The sequence below is a fragment of the Lepidothrix coronata genome, unplaced genomic scaffold (assembly GCF_001604755.1).
Source record: "Lepidothrix coronata isolate B3197 unplaced genomic scaffold, Lepidothrix_coronata-1.0 Scaffold357, whole genome shotgun sequence".
Lineage (NCBI taxonomy): Eukaryota > Metazoa > Chordata > Aves > Passeriformes > Pipridae > Lepidothrix > Lepidothrix coronata.
In genome coordinates this window covers 193,058-205,260 of record NW_016690537.1, presented here as the reverse complement: position 1 = coordinate 205,260, position 12,203 = coordinate 193,058, and the positions used below count along the sequence as shown (strand labels likewise).

At 54.9% G+C, this 12,203-nt stretch overlaps 1 protein-coding gene across 1 annotated transcript in view; it reads right to left on the bottom strand.

Annotated features, from left to right (window-relative positions):
* SHANK3 (SH3 and multiple ankyrin repeat domains 3) overlaps positions 1 to 12,203 on the bottom strand; it is a 96,979-nt gene that overhangs the window by 52,088 nt on the left and 32,688 nt on the right. Inside the window, exon 3 of the mRNA XM_017838773.1 lies at positions 8,631 to 8,826. Within this exon, the coding sequence (XP_017694262.1) occupies positions 8,631 to 8,826 (196 nt within the window). The remainder of the gene's footprint in view (positions 1 to 8,630; positions 8,827 to 12,203) is intronic.

The window sequence follows — 12,203 nt, the reverse complement described above, 5'->3', positions numbered from 1 at the left end:
AAATTAATTTTTTTTTTTTGGGGGGAACTTATTACTTCTAGAACAAATCCCGTAGATGACCCTGCAGATCCCAAAACTTGGGAGCCACAAGTTCACCGGGTGCTACTCCTCTGACCCACCGAGGGGCCCACGGAGAGAACTCAGGTTTCCACATCCCCCAGGTGAAACTTTCCATGGATGAGACAAATTAATGCTGGGCTGTGAACCTGCTTTAGCCCAAACCCAGTCTGTGTGTGGTCAGCCTGCAGAGCCAAACCTAAACCATTTAGCCCCTTTTCTCAGCGATCAGCACCCCGGAGCCAGGCCACGAACCAGATTTAAAAGGGTATCAACGTTTTAGAGCAACTCTGCTCCTCACAGCCCTCGGGGTGGGATGGGACCTCCACAGGCACGGCACACAGACGGCTCCAGGGGCACAAAAGGGTTGGGACATCTTCTCCAGGAGGTGCTCCAGGCAGAACAAGCAGTTCCCACAGCACCAACACTGATCACAAGCGCAGTGGGAGGACAACTGGAGTCAGAGGTAACAAGCCACAAGTCCTGATTTTTTGGGGGGGACAAGACACCCCCCCCAACCCTTCCTTCTCCCCCAGGTTCCCTCCTGTCTCACAAGCAACTGAAAGCAAAACCCCCCTCCTGCTGCCTGCAGAAGGCTCAAGGCTGTGCCAGCAATAGCACAGTGGGACTTGACAACTCCAGCACCGCCTCCGGGATGCCATCCCAAAATGCCTCTTCCCAAACTGCGCAGATTTAACCCCGTTCCTTCCACTCCCCCCCGCCCAGGAGCCTCTTCCTGTCCCGGGAGCCGGTGAACCAGCAGTGGAGACCCAGCCCCAGGGATGACGCTCCTCACGTGGCTCCACTGAACCCCCACAGCCAAGAACGGCTCTGCCCGTCCCAGTGGGATCCATGGAAGTGGCTGTGGGACACGTGGAGGTGGGAGCCGAGGAGGGGACACCCCACCACGTGTCCCACCAGCCCCACACAGGCGGGCACTGCCCCTCGTGTGCTGCTACCAGACACAGCCCAGGCATCAGTCCGAAGTTCTCCTCCCGGGATTCTTCCGGCAGCTTCCCTGCACGACCCCGGGGATGTGCCCACCCTTCCCAACACTGTGCCCTTCAAGATTTCCAGCTTTCCAGGTGCTCAGGAATTCAAACCACGGTTTGTTTGGACCACAGGATGCACCGAGTCAGCTTTTAACAGCACGGTCAGAAAGGAAGGTGAGGAGAAGTTGTGTGAGAAACAAAAAGGATATGGAGGGAGACACCCTCAGCCCTGGGATCTGCATGGAATCACAGGATCATTCCGGTTGGAAAAGACGCCTGTGATCAAAGGCGCTGTCCCGCTGCTGGTCCCCACAGCCCCTGGTCCCCACAGCCCCCGTGCTCCACGCGGGCATCGACGGGGCTGCCATGGAAACTCCCTCGGGGGGAAATCAATGCCCACCCTGCCCTTCCAGAGGCAGAACAAAGAAGGTTCATCCACCCAAGGTCTCGTTCCAAATCCACAGCCACACTTCCAAAATCGTTTCTAAAGTCCAGAGACTCAACCAGTTCGTTTTTTCCATAGAAAAATATTCTCTTTCTGTCCCTCTGCTGCTGCTGCCCATCTGTCCTCCAGCGTGATCCAGATGTGCAGCTCGTGCTCCAGATGTGCAGCTCTGTGCCCAGGTTGCTGCAATTCTCAAACTTAAAACACTCCTGGGAGAGGGTTGGACACAGCACAGCAATTCCTGATTTCTGGAACCAGATGAAGGTGTTTAGAGGACACCTTCCACTAGCCCAGGTTGCTCCAAGCCCCATCCAACCTGGCCTTGGACACTTCCAGGGATCCAGGGGCAGCCACAGATGCTCTGGAAAACCTGGGCCAGGGCCTGCCCACCCTCCCAGCCAGGAATTCCTTCCCAATATCCCATCTAACTCTGCCCTCTGGTACTGGGAAGCCATTCCCTGTGTCCTGTCCCTCCAGGCCTTGTCCCCAGTCCCTCTCCAGCTCTCCTGGATCATCTTTAGGCCCTGGAAGGGGCTCTCAGGTCTCCCTGGAGCCTTCTCTTCTCCAGGGGAACCCCCCCCAGCTCTCTTAACTTACTGGTTTCACTGAAGTGAGATTTCAGCTGCACTGAGGGTTTCTCCCTTCTTAAAAACCACACCTGCAACCAGCACTGGACACAGGACAGTTGATGCAACATTTGCATTTCCAAGCACTCCAGAAACTGCCTCCTTAACCAACCCAAGCCCTGCCAAGACATCCCAGCCCTGTCCTTTCCTGGGCACTTTACAGCTACTTTTCACCAGGAACCAAATGCTGGTTATTTACATTTTTTCACGTAATTTTTTCACGGAATCCCAGAATCCCTGAGGCTGGAAAAGCCCTCCCAGCCCATGGATCCACCCTGGGCCCCATCCCCACCTTGTCCCCCAGCCCAGAGCACTGAGTGCCACGGCCAGGCCTTCCTGGGACACCTCCAGGGCTGGGCACTCCAAACCTCCCTGGGCAGCCCCTGCCAAGGCCTCCCCACCCTTTCCAGCAACAAATTCCTCCTCAGCCCCAACCTGACCCTCCCCTGGCCCAGCCTGAGGCCGTTTCCCCTTGGCCTGTCCCTTGTTCCCTGGGAGCAGAGAGTTGACACTGCATGGAAAAGCTCCTCCATCCAACTGCTTTCTATTCCAATTTAGCTCCAAACTCAGAATATCGCCCTTATTTTTTGGACTGATTCACCCAAAGCTGAAAGGAGATCTGAGACAGTGAGGACGCTTGTTTTCCTTCCCCAGTCTCTGAATAAAACCCTGGTGGGAAAGGAATGAGATCTCATTATTCTAAGAACTTGAGGGATTTGGGGCCAGGTTTTCAAATGAATTAAGGTGGCCAGCCATGAAGAGAGAGAGCAAATGTCAGCCTCCCACCAAAGCAGGAGGAGCTGAGCAGATGCCTAAACCTCTTAAGCAATTTTGAAGTCTCACTAGATCCTTGCTGATTTCCTGGCACTTAAATACCTTTGAGAATTTGGGATGAGAACCACTCGCACAACCCAAATCTCCCTTTGTTTAAAAGATCAGGCAGCTTCAAACACCAAAGATATGTAGTGATAAATTTGCTTTTCGCCCTCTGTGCCCAGCACATTCCAGCAACATTTATTTAAGCGATAAAGACACAACTGAAAACGTTACTTTGTTTTCGGGTTAATTGAATTTTGGAATTATCCAAATGTACTTTGATACCAATCGAAATAAGGGGGGGTGGAAATAATCAGAAGCTGGTAAAGGGACAGCATCCCAATTGCTGTGTGTGAAAATTAAACCCCAAATTTATTTATATGAAGCCGTAAGAATATTTATATATATTTAAAGCTTCCATAAACACTCACCGGGTCTCCCTGTGAGTGAAACCCCCTTATTTAGTGATTTACAAATCGATGTCTGAACGCTGCAGTGACCAGAACAAAGTGAGCTTTTTCTGGGGAGCAAAAACCAAAAAAAAAAAACCACCAAAACCTCCTGTAAATAAGATTAAAGCTCAGAGTTAGGCCTCAGTCTGCCTTTTCAAGGGGTGTTTTAAGTCTTTTCTCTCCAGGTGCCCTCACAGGGGGCAGGGATTGGGTGGGATCTGTCTCACCCTGGCCAGGATCAAGGGGGTCTGTGAGGAAGCAGGGACAGAGCTGAGCTCACACCACCTGGAAACCCTCTGGGGAGCGGTCTCTGTCTTTGGGATCTTCTTCCCTGGGGGCAAAGCTCCCCGAGGAGGAGGAGAAGGAAGAGGAGCCTCGTCAGGAGAGGCAGGACCCAGCGCCTCGAAAGGTCTCTGCCCTCACCCTCCGCGCCTGAACCGCGGCTCTGGCGCTTCAGCTCAGATCTCACCCACCCTCGCCCAAAATGCCACCTCACAGCGACTCCTGAGCGAGTTTGAGGCGCTTTCCCTTGTTTTTGCAGGCGTGTGGAGGAGGGTGAGGCCGGGAGAGCGCTGGGGCACAGCTCCAGCCCCCCAGCTGGCGGCCGCCCGCCGCTCTCCATCATCCACCACCGGCACCGAACCGCGGGGAAAATCAACACCCTCCAGAGAAGAAAAGCTCATTGAGAGCAAAACTGGCGCGAGGGAATGAGCTCCTCTCTCTCTCTTGAATGGAAATGAAAGGGAATAAATGAGATATTCTTCGCGCGGGGAAATTATCCCGGCGCTCGCTGTTCCCGGCGGGCTGGGCGAGCCAAGCGCAGGCACCGGCTCGGGGCTCTGTGGGAGAGGGGAGGCAGCACAAACCCTTCACTCGGGTGTTTCCAGCAATCAGGCAAGGACTAATCTTTTCTCAGGGCCCAGTTTGCCCCCAGACAGCAGCTGGAATTAAGACAGAGCACGGGGCTTTGTGACGGGAGAGGCTGGAGCAGATCCACCTCCCTGTGGGGCAGCAGCAAATGGAGCCATCGATCCCCACGGAAACATCAAACTATCGACATCAAACTATCGACTTCCTGACACGCCAGGACAACTATTTAACTATTGTCTCAGCAGCTGCCCCCCCTCTCTGGCAGTGCCCCCCCAGCAGGGACACCTTCTCCGTGCAGGATGCTGGGGATGCTCCGGGATAGAGCCGGGTTGCTCCATCCGTGTGTTGGATTCGTGGTGACACAGGGGGGGTCAGTTCTGAGCAGGCTGAGGGGGCACAGAGACAGGAGGGGGCACAGCTGACCCCAACTGACCCGGGGGTGTCCCAGAGCAAAGGATGCCACGCTCAGCAATGACAGTTCGGGAAGCAGGAGGAAGGGAGGGATGTTTGGAGTGATGGTGCCTGTCTTCAAAGAATCACAGAATGGTTTGGGTTGGAAGAGACCTTAAAGCCCTCCCAGTTCCAACCCCTGCTGTGGGCAGGGACACCTTCCACTACACTAAGTTGCTCCAACCTGCCCTTGGACACTCCCAGGGATGCAGAGGCAGCCACAGATGCTCTGGGAAATCTGTGCCAGGGCCTCTCCACCCTCCCAGCCAGGAATTCCTTCCCAATATCCCATCTAACCCTCCAGCAGCTTAAAGCCAAGTCACCAGCACCCATGACAAAGCCCTGCTACTCTGGGCTGGCTGAGCACCTGCCCCTGGGAAGCAGGGACTGAGTGCCTGAGTTTTCTTGGGGTGTGTGTCCAGTTTTGTCAGCCTGTTAAGCTGCTTTATCTCATCCCACCAGGTTTTTCAGTTTTCCCCTTCTGCTTCTCCCCAGACACACACCGAGACCAGAGGCTGGTGCCAGTGGAGGATGGTGGGCTGGATGGGCTGGGGTCACGTCCTCAGCCATGAGATCCTGCTGTCCTGCCCTTCATTCCTTAAGTTGTCCAGGCAGAGAAGTCGGAGATAAGCAAGAGGTCTCCTGATGCAGAGGGGCAAAACAGGCCTTGTTTGCACCAAATGTGACACAGCAGCTGAGGAGGTCTGATGTGTTCCTTGCAATTCCTGAATCCTTCACCCCTGACCACCTTCCCTTCTCTTCCCAGGTTCCTTCCCAGCCTCTGCCAGCTCCTTCCTGCTGTCTCCTCCTCCAGTGTATGGTTTGCATCCCACCCCTGGCCATTGGCTCTCCCCTCACAGCACCCACAGCAGGAAGGGCATCCGTGCTCCCAGTCATTCCTTTAAGTGTGTTTTAAGTGTGATGCTCCTTTCCCTTTCCCTTTCCAGGTGGTAACATCTGGAGTCCCCTGGCAGCACTCTGTGGGCACTTCAGTAAATGCCAAGATTTCTCTGCACAACAGGATTGCCCTTTTGTAACACGGATTTTTGTGCACTCCCACTTCCAAAGGGGCTCCCGCAATTCACTGGGAAAAACAGCCTGTGAGAAATGTCAGTGCCTGCAAATCCCGAGGGGCACGTGGTACCAAGGCCCTTCATTATTGTGAGCAGTACAAGAACTCAGCTCTCCCACTTCTTAGGACAAGACCAGTGGCACCACTCGATGACCTTAGAGATCTTTTCCAATCCAAATGATTCTGTGACTATCCCAGTGGCAGTTAATTGTGTTTCGAGGTCTCCTGCCACTAAAAATCAGAATAAACTCTGAGAGTTTTCATGCGTTGCTTTGATTGGGTTGAGACCATCAACCACAGGGTGAAAGATTTCGGATGTCACAGCCTCAGGACATAATTACCTACAGCCTCAGGACACCCCACCATCCTGTCAGACCTCAGGCCAATCCTGCCCAGCCCTTTAAACCAGCACATCCCAGAAAATACAACCTTTCACCACCCAAACAATTGGACACCGCTACAAATAACAGGGAAGCCCCACACCACGACCCAGAGGCATCACCCCTCCACTTTCCCAGATGAAAACACCAACCCTAAAGGCACAGACCAGCAGAGCCCCCCCAGCAGTTCCCAGCCCTTCCCTGGATCGGCCCCGAGCGTCTCCACAACGCACAGGGAATAAACCCCCCACCGGGTCCTGCCCTGCCCCAGCAGCCCTGGGTGGGGTCAGTGGCAGGGCAGGACTGTCCCCCATGTCCCCCATGTCCCCCATGTCCCCCCACGCCCCCTCACCCGGCGGTGCCTGGCCCAGCCGTCGGGGCAGAGGCAGTACCGTGCTCCCGGCTCGGGCTCGTCCCCGCTTGTCCCTGCGCTCCGCCAGCCACCGGCCCAGGGAGGAGCCCATGGCCCCGTGCTCTCCGTGCCCCTCTCACCCCGGATCCAGCTGCTGGGAGGCTGCACACGCAGGCTCCTCTCTCGCCCTCTGCCAGGGAACGGCGTCGATCCGTGCCGGGCGAGTCCCGACGCCGCCGGCACTCCGGCATCGCTCCAGCATCGCTCCAGAGAGCGGCCGGAGTGAGCACGTCCCCCACTCTCAGCCCTCCTGGCACTGCCCCTTGGGCTGCCCCCACCTCCCGCTCACCCACCACACCCCCCCGAGCTCCTCTCCTGCCCCCCTAAATGCCACGGCGCCCACAGGCCCTGGGAAAGCGGCACCCAAAGGACACGCTCCCGACGGAGGAGCGGAGATGAGAGATCTCAGATGCGGGGTTCGACCGGCAAGGGGTGGTTTAAAAATAAAGAAACAAGGTGAAGGAGGTTTGGGGTTAAGTAGGAATTAAAGTGGAGATGAACTGAATATTTAAGGCAGCCTGTCTGGGGCTGCTGAACACCCGCAGGGAAATCCCGGGGTGCTGCCACCAGCTCTCCCAACGCCAGGAGCCCCCAGCGCTCCCTCCAGCAGGAGAACTCCCAACTCCCCTGGCAAGGCTCAGGAAGACCATGATTCACGTTTCCTGGCGCCAGGGAGATGCTGAGAGCTTTCCAGATCTGCTGCCTGGATATTCTTATGCCACCAGACAGAAGCCTCGTGACTTTAATCTGCGTGAGCCAGACCCGAACCACATCAGGGTTTTGTTCCGCGCTTCTGCAGCTCTGCAAACCCACGACAGAGGGCCTGCTCCTCCCCACAGCCTCTGGGGGAGGTCAAGCCCTTTGGGAGAAGGTTTTCTCCCTCTCTGCTCTACGTTTGGGGCTCCACCAAGCTCAGCTCTTGCTGTTCTACCTATTAGTTTAACACCCACGGACGTTGCCTGCCTGTCTCCTGCAGAGCAGATGTGACCACCTCGCAGACTGGCACAGGAGCCAGGGACAGATGCCCCATGCCCAGCAGCAACATGGGCTGCCAGGAGGCCGAGGAGGAGCCACAGGGCTGCCAGGAGGCCAAGGAGGAACCACAACCATCACCTTGCACTGAGGGTTTGCAAGGAGCTTGGGATAACCAGCAACAAGAGATCCTGGCCAGTTCCACATCCCTCCTAAACAAGAACCCCAAAACCTCTCTGCACAGCCCCCCAGCACAGATCCATCCCCAGGAGCCTCTCCAGGTGCTGCCAGAGTCCATCTCCTCCCTCCTGTCCTCTATTTCCCACACACTGCTGGTCCCAACCTCCCAGGAACCACCAAAGTCCCCCTGTGCCACCTCAAGGCACAATTATGAGTGGCAGCAGAAACCTCCTGGTGGTTCCAGACCTCTCCACAATTCCTGTCCTTAATTTCTCATGGAAGAAGTGTCATCATGGGACAGGGGACCAACGCAGCTGTCCAGGGAAGGGGCAATGTGAGAGGGCCCTCCAGGTTTGGTCCCCTATAACATCCCTGACCCTCCAGGTGGGGCACCCCTGGCTGCAGAGCCCAGTGGTTTTGGGGCCTTCTCTCCTCCCAGGAGATGCCCACACAGCCCCTGCTCTCCAAACATCCCAAAGGTCCGTTCACTGCCGACCCTGACACGCTTCAACCGCTGCCCACGACACGAGGGGGCTGCAGGAGACCAGGAACACTTCCCACTTCCCACATGGATCCCAGCAGCGAAAGCACGACCCAAAGAGCCGGGTTACAGCTGGAGACAAAGCAGCTGGAGGCAGAGGCTGGGGGAGGGACTCCGAGCTCCTCAATGTGCCCCATTGTGCTCTGCAACTCCTCCGTGCTGGGGAATGAAGCTGCTCTTCGGGAGGCCCATCACGAGTTCCTCGGCCTCAGCACCCCGTGGATGCCATCCCCGCGCCTTCCCACCCACCCCAACCACGCTCCTGCCTGCTGGGACACAATCCAGGCAGGTTTATCCCTGTGTGTGCACCCACCACGGCTCCACGGGGGCATCCTCAACTAAATCACCCAGGTCTGGGCACACACCAGCCATTTCCCGTGGCTTCTTTGCAACCTGATAACCAGGGAGGGGGCTGAAACATCCCCAAATCCCCTCTGGGTTGAAGGAGCCGGCGGGGCTTTGAGCTTGGCAGGCAGACTGCAGCCTTACCTTGGTGTGGAGCTTGGCAAACTGCTTGTCATCCAGCAGGGCCTGGGTGTACACGCGGCGTTTGTACCGGAACTGTGGGAAGGAACAGGGACAGACGTGAGCTGAACAAATCCCACTCAGCGGCCAAACCGCCCCAGAGCGGCTCCAGCTCGGAGGAACACGCTCAGCCCGGGCCTGGAAACAACAACAGATATGGAATACGCTGTTCTCCATCATCATTAGCCCTGATGGTTAATTGCTTTCCTCATTAAAAACGTCCTGACTGGTTTTTCAGATGAATCTGTCTGGCTTCGGTTTCCAGACGGTGTGGGCTTTGTTCTGCTCCTTCCCAACTAATTAGGGATCTCTCTAGCAGCAGAATGGTTTTCCCAGGGTGGTTCTTACACTGTGGCCTGGAGCTGACTTCCTTGGATACAGGCTGAGCTCTGAATCTCACTGAGGGATCTTCTCTTCCATCCTCAGGACGTTTGTGCTGCTCTTTTCTGTGCTGTGCCGCTTCCCAGCGTCCTTTCAAGTCCACTGACCACCCACACAGCACTCCAGTACCAAACACTTCCACCCAAACCTTCCTAAAACCCCCTCACTGCTGGCTGAAGGATCAGAGGGTCAGCTGGGCCACAGCATCTCACCGGGAAATGCTGATGGGCTTCTGGGGCAAAAGAATCAAAAATTTTCTTTGGAAATTTTGTTTTCCGCAGTGAGATTCCTTCCTGTGCAAGCCATCCTCGTCCCTGGATATCCATGGAATGGTTTGGTTGGAAGGGACCTTAAAGCTCATCCAGTGCCACCTCCTGCCATGGGCAGGGACACCTTCCATGACCCCAGGTTGCTCCAAGCCCCATCCAGCCTGGCCTTGGACACTTCCAGGGATCCAGGGACAGCCACAGATGCTCTGGGAAACCTGTGTCAGGGCCTCTCCTCCCTCCCAGCCAGCAATTCCTTCCCAATATCCCATCTCTCCCTGCCCTCTGGCACTGGGAAGCCATTCCCTGTGTCCTGTCCCTCCAGGCCTTGTCCCCAGTCCCTCTCCAGCTCTCCTGGAGCCCCTTTAGGCCCTGCCAGGGGCTCTCAGCTCTCCCTGGAGCCTTCTCTTCTCCAGGTGAACATTCCCAGCTCTCCCAGCCTGGCTCCAGAGCAGAGGGGCTCCGGCCCTGGGAGCAGCTCCAGGGCCTCCTCTGGATTCACTCCAGCAGCTCCACATCCTTCTTACATTGGGGGCCCACAGAATTCCAGGTGGGCTCTCCCAATAGGAATGTTTGTATTCGGCTCAGAGCACCCTTTGGATGTGACCCCCGCTCGGAAATTTATGTTCTCTGTGAAACTTTGCTGCCACCTGACTTTAATCGGCAGCGATTTTCCACTCACCCCCACATCCCTGGGGCACCAAACTCCAGCCTGACACCATTCCCTGAGGAACCCCCGCCACGATCACGGTGACAGCTGCCTTTTGTCACCGATCCCTCAGCCGGTGCCACTCATCCTGCCGGAGTTCCATGTGCTAATCCTGAACCTGAGGATCATGTCGAACAGAATCGAGTACCCCCAAGTGGCTGCTACCTTTGTGTTGTTATCTCTATCAAGCAGAATTACAATTTCCTCAGGGAATGCAATTGGATTTGTTTGACTAGATCTCCTTTCAAGGCACAAATTGTATTCAGAGATTTTGAATTGCTGCGAACTTAATCCTCCATCAACATTTCCATTATTTCAGCTGGAACTGACACCAAGTTATCTTTGGACTGCAGTTACTAAGCTCATCCCACTTACTTTTCAGTGCTGGCAAAATATTAGCACATTTCAGTCTATCACAAGCCTGTTCTACTGGGCACACGTTTGCTCACGGAAAATTGAGATTTTTTCCATCATTCCGAGGTGAAAGTTGTGTTTTCCACACGTCTACAGCCGTTGGCCCTTCGTGGGTGCCAGGCAGAATTCCCACCTGAGGAGAGTCACCTTCTTGCTGAACCCCGAGGGCTCTTTTAGCAAAAAACCTAAAATCATAAAATCCCAGAGCGGTTCGGGTTGGAAGGGATTATTAAGGATCAATCTCATTCCAAACCCTGCCACGGGCAGGGACACCTTCCACCAAACCAGGTTGCTCCGAGCTCACCCAGCCTGGCCTTGGACACTCCCAGGGACGGGGAACCCACAACTTCTCTTGGCAAACCCTGGTATTACGGGATTCATGCCTTGTGCACAGATTCCAGATTTTCAGTTTTCCGGCAGGATTCCCCGGCTCTCAGCCGCCAATCCCATCGAGTTATGAAGAATCAAAATGACACATAACAAATCCCCATGTCAAGCCTGCATTTGGATGGGCGTGTGAAGACATTAAGCGTGGACATTACGCTAAATTATACAAAAAAAACCACGCCGTGCAAGGAACATTAAGGAATTTACCACCTCCCAGGTCTATTTGCAAGCGTTCCTAATGCCGTTCCAAATGTTTTTGTCTACACTGAAATGAGTCTGCCAAGAAATTGTGCTGCACTTTCTTTCCAAATCAGGCAGGATTAGGTATAATAACAGCGTTCGCTCTCGCATTTGTAAGAGCCTGTGCAGCTTAAGTGTGTAATGCTTCCTAAACTGACTTTGGGGGGGAAATACAGCACAGAAACCCTAAATTTAGCAGTCCACCAGCAGGTAACTGGAGTCCCATCACAGCCAGTCTGTGGTGATGTTTAACAGAGCCCAAGAAATGCTGAGGTCACCCTGGAATAAACACCTGAATCCCAGGAAATGCCTGCAGGGAGTGGGAACACACGAATTCAGTGAGTTTCTGCTCTTTCAGGGACACAGGATGGGGCTGAGGATGCTCCAGGGCCACCCCACAGGCCAGGTCCATGCAGGGATTTGCTGCCAAAGCACTGCCTGTGTTCCAGTCTCTCCAGGAACTGGAATAAAACATCAACCCAGAGTCCTTCAGCCTCATATCCAAAGATCTCCCAGGGATTCTCCCTCTGCTCCCACAAAACCAGCTCTCCTCCTGCTGTTGCCACTTGCCAGGACAGTTAAGCCTCGCTAAAAAAAAAAAAAAACAGGAAGTTTGATGAACGGGGTGAAAGGCAGGGAAGCTGCTCCACGGGGTGAAAGGCAGGGAAGCTGTTCCACGGGGTGAAAGGCAGGGAAGCTGCTCCACGGGGCTCCGACGGATGTTCCGGAGCTCTCGAGCAACTCAAACTCCGAGGCTTTTGCCTCCCCTTTCCCTGGGTGGATTCTCCAGGAGCAAACAGACTCCCACACAAATATCTCTGCCTTCGCTCCTGGAAGGGAAAGGGGAAGAAAACCAGGAGGGGGGACAGGGGGTATTGATATTTGTGGTGCCTACAGGGACTGGGGTGGAGGGACAGGGGAAGTCCTGTCGTATACACGTGTGTTTATGGGTGGGGATGTGGTTATAGATAGACACACATTTAAATAAGGAAATAAATGAACTTAAATAAGAGAAG